This window comes from Nematolebias whitei, chromosome 9, assembly GCF_014905685.2.
Source record: "Nematolebias whitei isolate Nwh7 chromosome 9, NemWhi1, whole genome shotgun sequence".
Lineage (NCBI taxonomy): Eukaryota > Metazoa > Chordata > Actinopteri > Cyprinodontiformes > Rivulidae > Nematolebias > Nematolebias whitei.
In genome coordinates this window covers 16206803-16222325 of record NC_056506.1, presented here as the reverse complement: position 1 = coordinate 16222325, position 15523 = coordinate 16206803, and the positions used below count along the sequence as shown (strand labels likewise).

At 41.3% G+C, this 15523-nt stretch overlaps 1 protein-coding gene across 1 annotated transcript in view; it reads left to right on the top strand.

The window, feature by feature from the left end:
- mast3a (microtubule associated serine/threonine kinase 3a) overlaps positions 1-15523 on the top strand; it is a gene marked incomplete in the record, with an annotated part of 96603 nt that overhangs the window by 71846 nt on the left and 9234 nt on the right. Inside the window, 11 exon segments of the mRNA XM_037682014.1 lie at positions 657-789; positions 3164-3249; positions 5889-5974; positions 6083-6291; positions 8490-8628; positions 9060-9192; positions 9279-9444; positions 9549-9650; positions 11083-11205; positions 14368-14480; positions 14582-14763. Of these exon segments, the coding sequence (XP_037537942.1) occupies positions 657-789; positions 3164-3249; positions 5889-5974; positions 6083-6291; positions 8490-8628; positions 9060-9192; positions 9279-9444; positions 9549-9650; positions 11083-11205; positions 14368-14480; positions 14582-14763 (1472 nt within the window).

The window sequence follows — 15523 nt, the reverse complement described above, 5'->3', positions numbered from 1 at the left end:
CAGTTTGACAAGACTGTCAACCAGGAAGAGGGCCAGCAATGGAGGAGGGGGCGTACCAAAGAGACGATATAATCACAAGCAGAACTGGTTTGTTCCACTTTGGAGTAAGCTGTTGGGGGAAGAATCAGTTTTGTTGTGTGTTTCCTTGACTGATGAAGCCTTCCGGACCGAAGGCAAAACGTTTCAGCACCAAAAAAAAAAAAGAAACTATCCAGATGACCTGACTGAAAATTGTTGGATTGTATACCTGGATTATTGAGCATTGACTTTGTTCTAACATGCATGTTTTTATTCTGTGGGAGAAAACTGTAGTACCCGGAGAAACCCCACACATGCACAGAAAGAACATGCAAACTCCACCCAGAAAGGTCCCTGACTGGGATTTGAACCGGTTACCTGCTCACTGAGAGGCAGCAGCTCTACCCACTTCACCACCGTACCACCTATTAGTGTTTGTGAATTGTTTTGTCAGAAGACGTCAATAATGTTGGATATCATAATTGAAAAATGTTTTTCTTTCCTCTAGTTCAATGTTTTCTTGGATTAAAAAACAATAATTCAGGTGTTAGTATTTAACTTTTCTTTTCCAGAAGGTAAAAAATAAAAGAAATGAACAGATCTTCAACACACCTGTCTTGTCTTTATGTTTTTTCCAGGAGTTTGATCCTGAGGAGTTTTACCAACGTTTGGAGGCTGCTGAGGGTGAAGCCAAAGTAAGCCAGGGCATAAAAACGGACATTCCCAGATACATCATCAGCCAGCTTGGCCTCACCAAAGATCCTCTGGAAGGTGAATGTTTTTTTTATTGTAGCTGACATCAAAGATGTTTTTGCTGATGTGTGTTTGTATGCAACATTCGTAAAATGTCTTGTGAATCAGTAGACCCACAGTTCAGCAGGTTTTATTTCAGAAGCTTTGTAAGCAGTCTTGAGTGATGGTACCATGGAGTCCTGTGTAGGTCTAAACCCACAGCTCCTACCACCCCTCCTTGGTCCAAACTAGACTCAAGTATTTCTATAAAATAACCCGTAGTTTCTGCAGAATAATTTGGTCTGACTCCTAGCTTTTTGGGATGTGGTAAGTAGTTGTTTTGTTTGTTTTTTTTCTTCTTCAATTCAATTCAATTCAAAAATACTTTATTAATCCCAGAGGGAAATTATTTGCTGTTGTAACTCGTTATCCTCATTTCATTAAGAGATGTTATAGACACTGATGGCTGTAGGCAGGAAGGATCTCTTGTAAAGGTCTATCCCACAGTGGATCCTAAGAAACTGGCTGCAGATGCCGTTCGATCCGTCCACCCAGACTCGGCTGGCCTCTCGGTTCCCCCGGGCTGTAGGACCGTCTGAATGCTGGGCAGAACTCCTCCCAGAGCGATGGCCACTCCTCCCAGCAGTCTGCCGAGCTCCTTGTCGCTGCGGACAGCCAACTGTAGGTGCCGAGGAACGATCCTGTCCTTCCGCTGTCGTGAGTCGTGTTTCCTGCTAGTTCCAGGATCTCAGTGGTCAGGCACTCAAGCACAGCTGGCAAGTAGATGAGAATGCGTCCACATAACATCCTTTTCAACTCATTTGAGATTTGGGGCTGTAGTTGAGATATTATTTGAGCTTTTGAGATGTTAATCAGCTGCTGGTTGTAGAAAACTGCCTTGTTGCCATGGTTACGCATCATAACAAATGTCCAAAACTAAAAAAGTTTCAGTAAAAATCCTTCCAGCTGCACAGCATCTGATACCAGAGGAAACAATCATCCAAAAAACATGTGATTTACATCCAGAAAAAGAGGAATTAAAGTTTCCAAAAGCAAAATCTCAGAATGAAAGTAACAGAGCTGCTCCAACATGCAGCCACCTTGAGTGGCACAATTCTAGAACTTTAGCTTCTTGAAAACGTTAGCTGTTTAGAGATGACATTTTCTACAACTTCAGAAACCGTAAGTATAAGTACAAAATTCAATTCAGTTCAGTTTATTTATATAGCGCCAAATCACAACAAAGTTGTCTCAGAGCACTTTACAGAAACATTCACATAAAAGCCAATTAGTAAAGTTCTCTATCTAATGAATCCAGCAGACAAGATGAATCTTGGCTTCGTTGCAGTCTCCCATCCTGAGCAAGCACAGTGGCAACAGTGGAAAGGAAAAACTCCCTTTTAACAGGAAGAAACCTCCAGCAGAACCAGGATCAGGACAAGCGGCCATCTGCTTTGACCGGCTGGTTTGAGTGGACAGGAAGGAGAGACAGACAAACATAGAATGGTAGGTCCAGGTATAGGTCCAGGTGTATCTGAAAGACAAAACAACACATGTTAAGGATAGAAAAATAATTACAAAGACAAAACAGGTTGAGCAGAGTAAGCAAAGACAGTAGCAGAGTGAAAATTGTGGTCAGTTTGTCCTCCAGCAGTCTAAGCCTATAGCAGCATAACTAAGGGACAGCTCAGGGAACCCAAGCCGACTCTAACTATAGGATTTATCAAAAAGGAAAGTCTTAAGCCTAGTCTTTAAACTGGAAACAAAAATAATCAGAGCTTTATCACATCCATACACCAATGGGACACATATCAGAAGCCATGAGGGGTTCAGTGTCTTGCCCAGGGACATTTCAACATGTGACTGCTGGTGGAATCGAACCCTCAACTCTCCCACTGGAGGACAACTGTTCTAACCACTCAGCCACAGCCGCCCCAGGAGCAGAGGGAAACATTTTAAGTACCAAAATAAGAAAAAAATCTGGGCAATCCTGAAGTTATGCTCTTTGTTCAACAATAATCAATAATCAGAGGCTGTAAGGGTTTTCTTGAGAGTTCTGTGTGTTAAAGCTTCCAGCACACTGGACCATCATTCAGCCGAACCAGGAAACTATGATCCGTGTCTGATTTCATTTGATCAAACATTATTCTTCTGCATTACTTCAGCTGAATAAAACATCATCTTCATTTCTCACCATCCATCCATTATCTTTACCCGCTTCTTCCTTTTCGGGTCACGGGGGTCACTGTGCGAGAGGCGGGGGGCACCCTGGACGGGTCGCAAGTCCATCACAGGGACACATAGAGACAAACAACCATTCACTCTCTCGCTCACACCTAGAGACAATTTAGAGTTACCCATCAGACCATTTGAACTGAATCAAGCTTGAAATGTTCCTTCTCTGCTTTCACAGACATGGTCCACCTCGAGCCAACGAGTCCGAGTCAGAGAACAGCCAGCAGAGAATCTGATGACTCCAGGGAGGCAACACCTGCACAGGTATGTGCTCACATCAAGCGCAGGCTGAAACAGGAGGGAGTGTAAAGATTTTGAAATTTCCATTGGAGACAAAGTAAGTTTGGCTGGACAGAACTGAAAACACTGAGATGCTTTTTTTTTTTTAATTAAAAAATTAAAAAAACATTGTAAAGCAACAAGATTTACAAATGGACCCAAATTATTTGAGTAGACTTCTGGTTCTGCTGCAGAAAGTACTGGAATACATCCTTTTCTGGAAGCTGTTTGGTTTGACTTTCCTGTCTGTTGTCACACACATGGTATTTTACATGCTTTTAAAAATTTATAACTATATTATTTTTATTATTAAATGGAAATCTTTGAACATTGTTTCTCTTGAGTTTCTATATTTAAAAAGCAAACGAACATTAAATAGTATCTCCAAACTGTGCTGACAGTTTTCTGATTGTGTTTGACATCATTAATGGATGAATTCAAGCAGCAGTATTTGACTAAAATACAGGGTAATGTTTTATATACACTTATTTGTCAGTAAAAGAAAACCAGACTAGTTGTGACTGAAAATTTAGAGAAAATAGGTAAATTTTTCTTTGCATCGTTTGCAGCCAGGGAGCTGTGCAGCCTAGTTTTACGTGGCTGCACAGAAAATCAAAGTCTATTTCGTGTGCACATTATTTTGTTGCCAGCATTGGACCTCCCTGGGTCACATGGTTGTACCCCCTTCCACTACCAGGTTTATAATTTAATGTTCTAGACTACTCTTTTGAAATGATTGACAGATTAGACCTGTTTTTTTAAATAAATATTTATCATCAACATGGATTTTAGACCTGGACATGTTTTCTGTCCAGACAAGTGTCAAAATACAACTCCAGGGCTCTTGAGCCAGGTTTGAGATGCCCACAACCAAACTGAAGGGTTCCAGATGAGATACGATGGGACTTTATTGATCCCACAGGAAATTGTTGTGCCAGAGTTTCAGTACAAAGAAGAAAAAGGTATTTTCCTACTCAGCTCCTGCACCTGGAACACCTTGCAGGAACTGAAGTTTGTCCACCTTGATTTATTTAAGAGGTTTCAAACATTTGATAATGTCAATGGAAAAATCAAAGCACGTATGTTCTTATTTTTAGTATTTCACCCTGTTTTATTGTTTTGCACACTACTCTTATTTTAACTGCATTTTTACTATAGTTTATTGTAGTTGTTGTCTGTACTTTACATGTTCTGTCTGGAACAGGTCTCTCTTGTAAATGAGTCCTCGTGGCTCAATGAGACCAGCCTGTATAAATAAAGATTGAATGAACAAAGGAACATACACAAGGAGTCACACAAGATATTAAAAATAACTGAGAATATAAAAATAACAACAATTAAGTTCTAAACCGGTGCAGACAGACACATTAAAGAGTTTATTGTAGTACAGGATCAATTTTATTGTTCTATGTGCAGAAAGGGGAGGAGTTGAAAAGTTTGATATCCACAGGGAGGAAGGACTTCCTGTGTTGTTCTGTGGAGCACCTCGATGGTCTCAGTCTACGACTGAAGGTGCTGCAGTAAGAGTCCAGGGTGTCATGCAGGGGGTGTGACGTGTCGTTCTGGATCTGGAGCAGTTTCCTCAACATCCTCTGCTCAGACACGTCTGTTAGAGACTGCAGGTCCACTCCCAGAACTGAACCAGCTCTCCTGATGAGTTTATTGTTGGTATCAGCTTTCTTCACCCTGCTGCTCCAGCACACCACAGCTAGAAGAAGATGCTGGAGACCACCGAGTGGTAAAACATCTGCAGCATGGTCCTGCAGATGTTAAAGGACCTGAGTCTCCTCAGAAGAAAAAGGTGACTCTGTCCTGTCTTGTAGAGGGTGTTGGTGTTAGCTGTCCAGTCCAATTTATTGTCTAGGTGGACCCCCAGGTACTTGTAGCAGTCCACAGAGTCCACCTTAGTTCCCTTGATGTTGATAGGGGTGAGGGTGTGGGGGGGTGGTCTTCTTCCTGTAGTCCACCTGCAGCTCTTTAGTTTTTCCAACGTTGAGTTGCAGGTGGTTCTGTCCACCACACTTGTATTCAGCTTCCTGGTCACCAGTGATGCAGCCCACGATGGGTTGAAGACACCCACGTTAAAATGGGGAAGGGTTCAAGAGGAGCTGAAGGTTTTGAAGATGACTGTGTTGAAAGTGGTAAACGTTCAAGATAAAATGAGACTCATGACCATGCTGTATTCTGAGAGAAAAATATGTTGCATCTTTTTTTTACATGTTCCACATGTCAGTAACATGACTGAGCCTCCCTGACTCAGGTGAGGAAGATGAGGGCTTCCACAAATATTGTGAATCATTTTGTAGAATCAGTCATGAAAGCCATTTGCCAACTAGTCCAAGTTAAAGGACTTCAGGAGGGCTCCGTTTAAGGCTCAGAATATTGTTAAATTAAACAATACAGAGTTGCTTAAAGTGATCCATTTTCTTATGTCTGTTGTTTTGAGGTAAATACAGGCCAAATATCTTAAATACTGCCGCACACTTGTTCTTTCCACATTGTTGTCATCCTTCAATACACCCCCACTGACACTTGTTAATGGTCGTAAGACATGATCATTGCACTCGTTTCATCTCAGACATCGAATGATTAGTGATTTTTTTATTTGGATGTGTGTGATTCAGAGCCGAGCAGCCTGTACCCCTCCTCGCAGGAAACCACTGGAGAGTGACTTTGAGACTATAAAGCTCATTAGTAATGGCGCCTATGGGTAAGACAGACCTCTGTTTGGCTACAAGTGGGAAAAATGAGGAACTTTCTGTGGAAACATGTCATTATTTTAATCTTCGTTTCATTTGCTGCCTTCTCTCCCATGTAGAGCTGTGTATCTGGTGCGGCACAAGGAAACTCGTCAGCGCTTTGCAATGAAGAAGATAAACCGACAAAACCTGATTCTTAGGAACCAAATCCAGCAAGTTTTTGTCGAGAGAGATATCCTGACCTTTGCTGAAAACCCATTTGTGGTTTCCATGTTCTGTTCTTTTGAGACGCGAAGGCACCTCTGCATGGTCATGGAATATGTTGAAGGTAGATCTGCAAACTGCAAATTACTACACACAAGAAGGGCTATGATGATGATGATGCACTCTTAAAGACCCGTTCCCACGGAAACAGTGTTTTTAGAGCCTCTAAATGAAAAGGATGGAAAAACAATCATCTTACAATACCACCCTGTGTTTTCATGTAGCTCAAAAACATAACCTACTAATAGACCGGACTACTGTCTCCACCGTCCCTTGTTGGGAACTGGACCCAGCAGGAACCGTTTTATCAAAGCTGGCACGCTATATTTGTGCAGCCAAAGTTTGTGCACTAGTGACGAGGAGCTTTAAGCCCCACCTACTTCCCCACAATCAATCTTGGTGTCACATTAAGTCTTGAAATACACTGCTTGGCCAAAACAAGTCTCCACCTGGATTTAACTAAGCAAATGGGTACGAGCCTCCTATTGGATAATTACTGCAGGGATGATTATCTTTCAGCTGCAACAAGTTATTTAACCCCAACTGGTGCAATGAGTTGCTTCTCATTTCTTAAACAACCATGTTGTAAGACACATCGTGTGGTCGTGGAAAAGATGTCAGTCTGTTTGAAGAGGGTCAAATCATTGTCATCAAGCAGAGAAAACATCTAAGGAGATTGCAGAACCTACTAAAACTGGGTTAAGAACTGTCCAACGCATTATTAAATTATTAAAAACTGGAAGTATAGTAGGGACCCATCGTCTTTGAGGAAGAAATGTGGCCGGAAAAAAATCCTGAATGATGGTGATCTGCGATGACTTAAACGTTTGGTGAAATCAAATAGAAGAAAAACAACAGTAGCACTCAGGGCTGTGTTTTATAGTGAAAGTAAGAAGATTTCCACACATACAATGTGAAGGAACTCAAGGAACTGGGACTGAACATCTGTGTAGCCTTAAGAAAACCACTAATCAGTGAGGCTAACTGGAAAAAAAAGGCTTCAATTTGTTAGGGAGCATAAAGATTGGACTCTGGAGCAATGGAAGGAGGTCATGTGGTCTGATGAGTCCAGATTGACCCTGTTCCAGAGTGATGGGTGCATCAGGGTAAGAAGAGAGGCAGGTGAAGTGATGCACCCATCATGCCTAGTGTCTAGTCATCAATGAAAGATCTTGGTGAAAAATTACTGCAACACTGGATGGAAATGGATCTTGTGACATCGTAGAAGCTTATTGAAACAATGACACAGTGAATGCATGATGTAATCAAAGATAAAGGAGGTCCAATGAAACATTAGTGTAACATTTTTTTTTTGGTGGCAACTTTTTTTTGGCCAGGCAGCGTATTTTCACTGCATTAGTTACAGCTAAACTTATTTGAAAAAATTGTATTTAAGTCTAAACAAGGCAAGAAGTTTGCGAATCTAGAAAAATACCCGAGGTGTGTGTTATTCTGTAATAAAGGCAATGTCCTGCTTGTTTTTATGGAGGGCGTGGGTGTTAAAGCTCAGACTGGAACCAGCCAGGAAGCTGCTCCTGGACTGTGTTTAACATCTGGGTTAGGTTCAGAGGTCTTATTGTTTGCAGTCTGTAGTGTGAACAGATTGTTGATGTCCCCCTTCCCACTTAAACACCAAGATTACTTCATCTTGATAATTGACAATAATTGCATATTAGCCTATGATATAAATGCTAAAGTGTACGGCAGGGCTATTCAACTAAATTACTCAGGGGGCCACAGTTACTGAAAGCCAAGAGCTCAGGGGTCAGACATCCTGCAGTTATTGTCATTAAGTTTGTTTTACGGTTTAAAATCTAGTTTTATTTAATATTTAATCCATTGTTGGGCCAAACTGAGCACAGCCATGGGCCTAATTTGGTCCCCGGGCCACCAGTTGAATAGTCCTGGTGTACAGTATTTAAAGCCTAACGCTCGTCCCTGTTTAAACAATAATGTTGTAAAACTTTCTTGTTTTCTGTTTCTGGTGCATTTTTGTGAACATGTTACAGCACCGAACAGACCTAGCATAAGTATTACAGCAATTGGGACCGTTTTTTGTTTCCATGCAGATGAAAACATTTCTCATAAGGTTTAACAGAGTTTATTTTTTATTTTTTAGAAACGACTAAGTGTTTTGGAAAGAAAATTTTCTTGTGTGGATGGGACCTCAGACGCTTGCTTTAAATGTACTGTCCCATGTAAAACTCATTTTCTGTGCATGTGGCCGGCCTCACTGTCTGTTTGACCTCCTCTTGTTCTCAGGTGGGGACTGTGCCAACCTGTTGAAGAACATCGGTCCTCTCCCTGTGGACATGGCCAGGATGTATTTTGCAGAGACTGTCCTTGCTTTAGAGTATCTTCACAACTACGGCATTGTGCACAGAGACCTCAAACCTGACAAGTGAGCCAGTGCCAGCTAAACAAAAACAGTATTTACCAGTTTACCTCTACTCACACATTTTTTTCCAGTCGCTGAAAGGATAATCTATGGATGCATCCTAAACTACTGCACAGACTTTATTGAAAGGTTCTGAAAATACTTATTGATCAGCTGCAGCGGATTCACTTTTGGAGCTAGTTTAACTCAAGACGTCTGCCAGGCAGCATCATCCGTCCAACGACTGACCGACCACTAACATTTGATATAATAGTAGCTAGTAGCTAACATCTCGTTGACATGGCATGAGATCAAGCAGAACATTATTTTCAAGGTTTTACCACATAAGATATTAGCATAAACGTTGGTGGGTGATATTCACTCCAGGTTTTTTCTGAATCTAAAAACATAAACTCTGAAGTATTGTGAAGTATTTCTGCTTTCTCCATGTGTAGTTTGTTAATCACCTCCATGGGACACATCAAGCTGACAGACTTTGGTCTGTCAAAGATCGGCCTGATGAACATGACGACCAACTTGTATGAAGGACACATTGAAAAAGATACCAGAGAGTTTATTGACAAGCAGGTTCGTACCTCTTCTTGTTTTGTTGTTGAATTGTATTTTATAACCGAAGCACACAATAGTTTTGGTTCCTTTGTTCTTGTGTTCAGGTGTGTGGTACTCCAGAGTACATTGCTCCTGAGGTGATCCTGAGACAGGGCTATGGGAAACCTGTGGACTGGTGGGCCATGGGCATAATCCTGTATGAGTTCCTTGTGGGCTGCGTGCCGTTCTTTGGAGACACACCAGAGCAGCTCTTCGGTCAAGTGGTTAATGGTAATCCCACCTGCCTCTAATAATTATTCCTGTTTGCTGAGTGGTCTCTTTATTTTGGTCTTTGAAGATACATCCTTGGATTATTGGTATGCTTCTTTGTTCAGATGAGATCATTTGGCCAGAAGGAGAGGATGCATTGCCGACTGATGCCCAGGATCTCATCACCCGACTGCTACGGCAGAACCCTTTGGAGCGTCTTGGAACAGGTTGGTGAGCCTTACTTAGTGTTATGGACTTGTGTTGGTCAAGAAAAGGAGCAAAAAATGTTTGTTATAATATGAAGGGTCTCAGAAAGAGACAATACCCTGGAAAATTTATGAGTGTAAATGTAAAGTTGCTTCTCCACTCTTCTTAGACTACGCCTTTGCTCATATGGTCACAGTTTCACAGCTTTTTGAGGTGGGGTTTGTCCAGTAAATGATGGTTGGGGTGGAGTTTGTCCAGTAAATGATGGTTGGGGTGGAGTTTGTCCAGTAAATGATGGTTGGTAGCAGCACGCCATCTGGTAAAACTGTTTTTGTTGTTTAAGTGTACTGCAGGCTCAAAGTTGACAGAAATCTTCTTGAAGCTTCTTTGTTTTGACCCACTTCATTTTCACTAGGAGCTAAGCAGCATTCTGTAAATGCAGATGTTTTACCTCCTGATAGCACCATCTGCCAAATTGTACCTTTTCAGCTTTGGTACCCATACCTTTTTGGATATGAACAGAAGTTGTCTGTCACTGGATCAGAAAAAAATGCAGTTATTGATAACAAGGTATGAAGATCCTAAAATAAAAAGAAAAATTGTATTTACTTTCTCTGTATTTGATGCATGCAGCATAAGCAGTGATGCTTTAAAAGTCCATGTATTTCCCATAAAAGTGAGCAGGAGTGACCTGCGGTAGCACTCTTTCCTGCACCGGGGATGTAAACGTCTCGTGCTGAAGGAGCTGCTCAGGGATTACAGTGCTGTGTAAGGGGGCAGCGTGCAGCCCCGGACAGAGCTGGCTCCTAATCAGTCTAAGCCTCATCCCGTCTCTCCACACTGCTCTCACCCCAGCACAGTTTGTGTAGAACTGCAGAGGCCACCAGAGTGATTTAAAGTACGTGGATCAGAGCCCCACACACGGAAGGACCTGAGTCTTCTCAGGTGTGTTCAGATATGTCTCTGTAAAACACACAAGGCTCACTGTACTCCTGCTGCAGCTGATTAGCACCAATCATTTGTCCATCTTGTTGGAAACAGAGCAGTTTCCATAGTAACAGTTGATACACATGGTTTATACTTGTAGTTTATACTCTCTTTCAGCGTTTACAACCAGCTCTACAGGCTCTCTTTTTCCTCCTGGTGTCCGGTGGAATCACTGGATTCTTAGTGTTGAGTGATCCAGTGTGGCTAAAGACCTAACAGCTGGTCTCGTGTATAAGCAAATGTCTAGAAGTGACAATACTCCCAAAACAGAGACGTACTTCATTCTTCAGCTAATTATTTTTTAACTTAATCTACCGGTGCTTCAGACCGCAGCCCATAAGCACAAGACTTGAAACAGATTTCTTTCTTCTTCTTTTTTTTTTTTTTTAGCTCCTATACATCTAAAATCTAACTGACTTTGATTAAAATGATCACGTGACCAAGTGAATTGTGATTATTTCTCAGGTGGAACCACAGAGGTGAAGGTGCACATGTTCTTCCTGGGCCTGGACTGGAACGGTCTTCTGAGACAAAAAGCTGAGTTCATACCTCAGCTAGAGTCAGAGGAGGACACCAGTTACTTTGACAGTAGGTGGATTATTAGACACATAATCACATCTTTCATATGTTATTAAAAAAGACTCCCAACTAATATGCGTCTTGACTGCTGAGGTGCACCAGGGAATCTGCTTGTTACTGCTCCAGCTTAGGGATGGGCGATGTATCGAATACACTCGATGTATCGCATATACTCATCATACCAAATATACTCGATACATCTTAATATACTCAATGTGTCACAAGTTGTTCATTTTACGATGATTAAAATGGCTTGAAAATCCGTGTAGTTCTTTTTCTCCCGTCTGCTCCAACTGCACACGGCCCCTCCTCCCTCACTGAACACCAACAGCCCCTCGTGCTGCTTCACACACGCTGACCAACGTCGTGAAGGCAGCGCAGCGGAAGAGGATTTTTATTTAATATATGTAAATAGTTTAATTTTTTTTACATTTATTTTGTAAAGTTACAGCTGTTTGTTAAATGTGCCTGTGTGACAACTGCGACAAAGCTTTGACTCAGAAATATATTTTTGTTATCTATGAAGAAAAAAATATATATATCGCGATTTATCTTAAAAATATCGAGATATTAATTTTGGTCCTTATCGCCCAGCCCTACTCCAGCTTCTTTTTGTCTGTTAACACTCCAATTGTCCAATTATTTATTTATTTTTCTCTGGCCAGTAAACAGGTTACTCTGGCAGCAGTCCGTCTGTGTGTGGAAGTAAATATGAAGTGAAGAAGACTTGAAGTTAGCTGTATGTGCTGTCGACAGACATTTAAAAATAAACTCAGAAGCAGCACAGATGGTGGGGAGGCGACTAAAAGAATGGATTTCTACAGAGGAAACTGTTGGAGACTGCTGTTACTTTTAGCAAAGCTAACTGTGCTACACACCCTGATAGATGTTAAAACACTGAAGCAGTGACTCGTCTCGTTTTATTAAAAATAGTGTTTTACTGTTGAGCTGTTTCCAGCTCTTTCTCATGGTGTGATGTCACCTCTGCTCCTATTAGCGACTGATCACCATTCACAGCAGGAAGGGTGAAAGTGTAGATACAATAAAATGAACACATTATGACCTTGTTATCCAACGGGTCTAGTTTGTTTCTCAAACATCTGTTGAACATGGTGGAAATTGGAGATCTTGTAGAAAAAATGAATAAATTTGTGCACTAATGTTTTGAGATGTGCACCAAAACATGAACATGTGAAGAAGCTGTAATCTGTTTTCTCTGCAGTACTGTAATTATTTTCCTGTTGGGTTTTATTTGTCCAAATAGCTGTTTACTTTATTAATCAGGAGAATATTATTTGTAGAATTCCAGTGACGGAGAACACTGCTGCTGCTTTTTTACTGTAAACATTTATTTTACTGTCACGCTGTGGTTCCTAAGATTATCAGCCACATTTTCACATCAATCAGAAGTTGGGAAAAATAAATCTAAAAAACAAACAAACTTTGAAAAGCCAATTTCATTTAATTTAGTGAAATCATGACTGACTGCAGCTGATCCTTAGTCAGTCATTAACTGCAGATTATCTCTAAAACATACATTTTAAACTCCAAACTATCTACTTCATTAAAGCTGACTGTTTATAGTCAGCAGAGAAAACTGGAATAATAATTGAATACTTTTAATTTTGCCTAAGGTCTGTAAGTGCAGTCTAACCTACTTGATGGGTAAAGATGGAACAGCAGCCAGATTATGGTTAACAGTATGAGCAGAAGCGTGAAAGGTGTCAGTCCTTTAATACTGGACCACCTAACACCCCCCTCCACAAACTGAACCCCAGAGGCTACAGTGCAGCAGGTTAAACTGATGATGCAACATGAAAGCAGTTTTTCATTTAGTTATAAATCAAAACGTGTATTTTGTACTGAAGGTATCTTGGAGAGATCTTGCCTTACAACAGGAAGGTTGCAGATTCAAAATTTGCTGCTGCTATTCTGGGTGGAGATTGTTCAAATTCAGTTCAATTCAAAAATACTTTATTAACCCCAAAGGGAAATTACATGTTGTTGTAACTCGTTATCCTCGTGTCATAGAGATGTTATAGATGCTGATGGCTGTAGGCAGGAAGGGGTCTCTTGTAAAAGTCCATCCCACAGCGGATCTGAAGAAACTGGCCACAGATGACGTCCATTCCCTTCACCCAGACTTGGCTGGCCTCTCGGTTCCCCCGGGCTGCAGGATCGCTGGAATGCTAGGCAGAACTCCTCCCGAGAGCGATGGTCACTCCTCCCAGCAGACTGCCGAGCTCCTCGTCTGTGCAGACATCCAGCTGCAGATAAAGGGGGATGATCTCGGTCCATCTATAGTCACAAGCCATGTTTTCTGCCAGCTCCAGGTTCTCAGTGGTCAGACACTCGAGCACAGCCGGCAGGTAGATGGGAATGCATCCACGGGGCCTCCTTTTCAACTCATTTGAGATTTGGGGCTGTAGCTGAGATATTATTTGAGCTTTTGAAATGTTGATCAGCTGCTTCCGGTTGTAAAAAAAAAACAAAAAACCAGCTTGTTGTCATGGTTATGCATCATAACAAATTTCCAAAAGTAAAATGTTTCAGTAAAAATCCTTCCAGCTGCTCAGCATCTGACACAAGAGGAAACAATCATCCAAAAATGTGATTTACATCCAGAAAAAGAGGAATTAAAGTTTCCAAAAGCAAAATCTCAGAATGAAAGTAACAGAGCTGCTCCAACATGCAGCCACCTCAAGCGGCGCAATTCTAGAACTTGTTCTCCCCAAGCATAAGTGGGTTTTCTCTCCAGGTACTCCACAGATCAGAAAACGTGCATGTTAGACTGATTGGCGACTCTAAATTGTCCCTAAATGTGAGAAAATGTGAGAGTGAATGGTTGTTTGTCTCTGTGTGTCCCTGTGATGGACTTGCAGCCTGTCCTGGGCGTCCCCCGCACCTCTCACAGTTCCTGCTGCAGATGGACAGCAGCTCCAGTGACTCTACACAGAAAACAGTAAAAACATGGACGGATGGATATTTTATTTTCTGTTAATGTCAGTTCTTTAGAAATCTGTATCACCACACAAAACTGGAATTTTTGCATCTCTGGACACAAATGAATCTTTGGTAGAATTGTTTACCAGCTGGAACGTGATTCCAGATGTTTGGTGTTTTTCTGACTTATGTCTCAGTATAAATGTGAATAAAATATGCTTCCTGCAGTGCGTTCAGAGCGGTACTGTCACGTAGCCTCAGATGAAGATGATGAAACCAACGATGATGAATCATCTCTGGAGCTCAGGCAGTTCTCTTCTGTTGCCCATCGTTTCAGCAAGGTGCGTCTAACCACTCTCAGTTGTTTCATGTTGGTTATTCTGGATAAAATGACACATTATTGAAGATGGAAGAAAATCTATTTTGTAACATCCCAACCTAGGTGTACAGCAGCACAGAGCACCTGTCCACATCCACCCCGTCCAATCAGAGTCTATCCTCTTCGGAGCGAAGCCACAGTGAGGAGAAGGAGGAGCGATGGGACGTCAGGGGGGTCCCCTCTCTTGGTGATGGACACAAACACTTGGCTGGTGGAGACAAGAGGGCAGATGGACACAGAGGGAGGTGAGAGCTTCATAACAAACAATCTGACAACGGGAAGAAAGTTAAAGCCTCCCTTTTGTATAATTTTCCCTCCACCTGTTTGCTCTAAAATGTTTTCACATCATATCAATTGGAAATGTTGCAGGAAAACCTCATTAAAGATACTTCTCTAGAATTAACTGCTACTATAAAACAATGTATTATAAGTGTTTTTAAAGTGAAATGTTCATGTGTAAAAAATGGTTCTGATAAATGGACTGTACTTAAAGGTACATTTTACAATTAAAGGTTGAAAAAGTTAAACTCCTATATTGTATAGATTCGTTACACATAGTGAAATATTTCAAGCCTTTATTTCTTGTCATTTTGATGATTACAGATAATGAAAAACCAAAACTCAAGTGTGTCAGAAATTTTGAATATTGTGAAAAGTTCCATTTTGGAAACTCGGCACATTCTGCACCGACAAATCCTGGTGATTCCTCGCGTCAAGCCACTCCTGAACCAGACTGAATGAAGAGAAAAATATTGAACTTTTTCTTGATATTTAAATTTTTTTAGATATACCTGTTTATAACACCTTTCTGTCCAACCAGGAGACTCGGCGTGCTTTACAAAACAATCTGTGCCTCATTTACGTATCCATACAGCACTCTACTGTCTATGCAAAACTGTGAATAAATAGTTCTATAGAGACTAATCAGTGCTTCAGATCACATTCATTCACCAATGGGACATGCATCAGAGGCAGGGAGGGGTTCAGTGTCTTGCCCAGGGATAC